We start from the raw sequence: 460 nt of genomic DNA, 5'->3' as shown, positions 1-460 counted from the left end.
ACAAGGTCAATGATCTCCTTGCCAATGGTGTAGTGCCCTCGGGCGTAGTTGTTGGCAGCGTCCTCCTTGCCGGTGATGAGCTGCTCAGGGTGGAAGAGCTGCCGGTAGGTGCCGGTGCGAACTTCATCTGCAAAAGGCAAATAGAGCAGCCACCCCTCACTCACCCCCTGCACAAGCCCGCTCAACCCCAGGGTGTCCGTGGAGCCTCAAGACAGACCTCCTGTCCCAGACACCCCCCCTCCACTGTCTCACCCCGGGAGCTCACGGGGGTCACTGAGGCCAACTCACCGATGACCGTGGGTTCCAGGTCTACGAACACGGCCCTGGGCACATGCTTGCCAGCGCCCGTCTCACTGAAGAAGGTGTTGAAGGAGTCATCTCCTCCCCCGATGGTCTTGTCACTTGGCATCTGGCCATCGGGCTGGATGCCGTGTTCCAGGCAATAGAGCTCCCAGCAGGC

General features: G+C 61.1%; 1 protein-coding gene across 1 annotated transcript; it reads right to left on the bottom strand.

The window, feature by feature from the left end:
• Nucleotides 1-3: 3 nt before the first annotated feature.
• On the bottom strand, nt 4-454 carry LOC102729798 (tubulin alpha chain; the record flags this gene model as incomplete). Its single annotated transcript, XM_081811362.1, has 2 exons — nt 289-454; nt 4-127 (listed from the first exon to the last, which is right to left on the bottom strand). Coding segments are annotated over exons 1-2 (245 nt in total), but the record flags the coding sequence as incomplete, so codon positions are not given.
• Between the last annotated feature and the right edge of the window lie 6 nt (nt 455-460).

The sequence above is a fragment of the Leptonychotes weddellii genome, unplaced genomic scaffold (assembly GCF_054177405.1).
Source record: "Leptonychotes weddellii isolate Sample4059 unplaced genomic scaffold, ASM5417740v2 HiC_scaffold_72352, whole genome shotgun sequence".
NCBI lineage: Eukaryota > Metazoa > Chordata > Mammalia > Carnivora > Phocidae > Leptonychotes > Leptonychotes weddellii.
The sequence above is the reverse complement of the archived record's forward strand: the minus strand, read 5'-3'. Positions and strand labels throughout refer to the sequence as shown.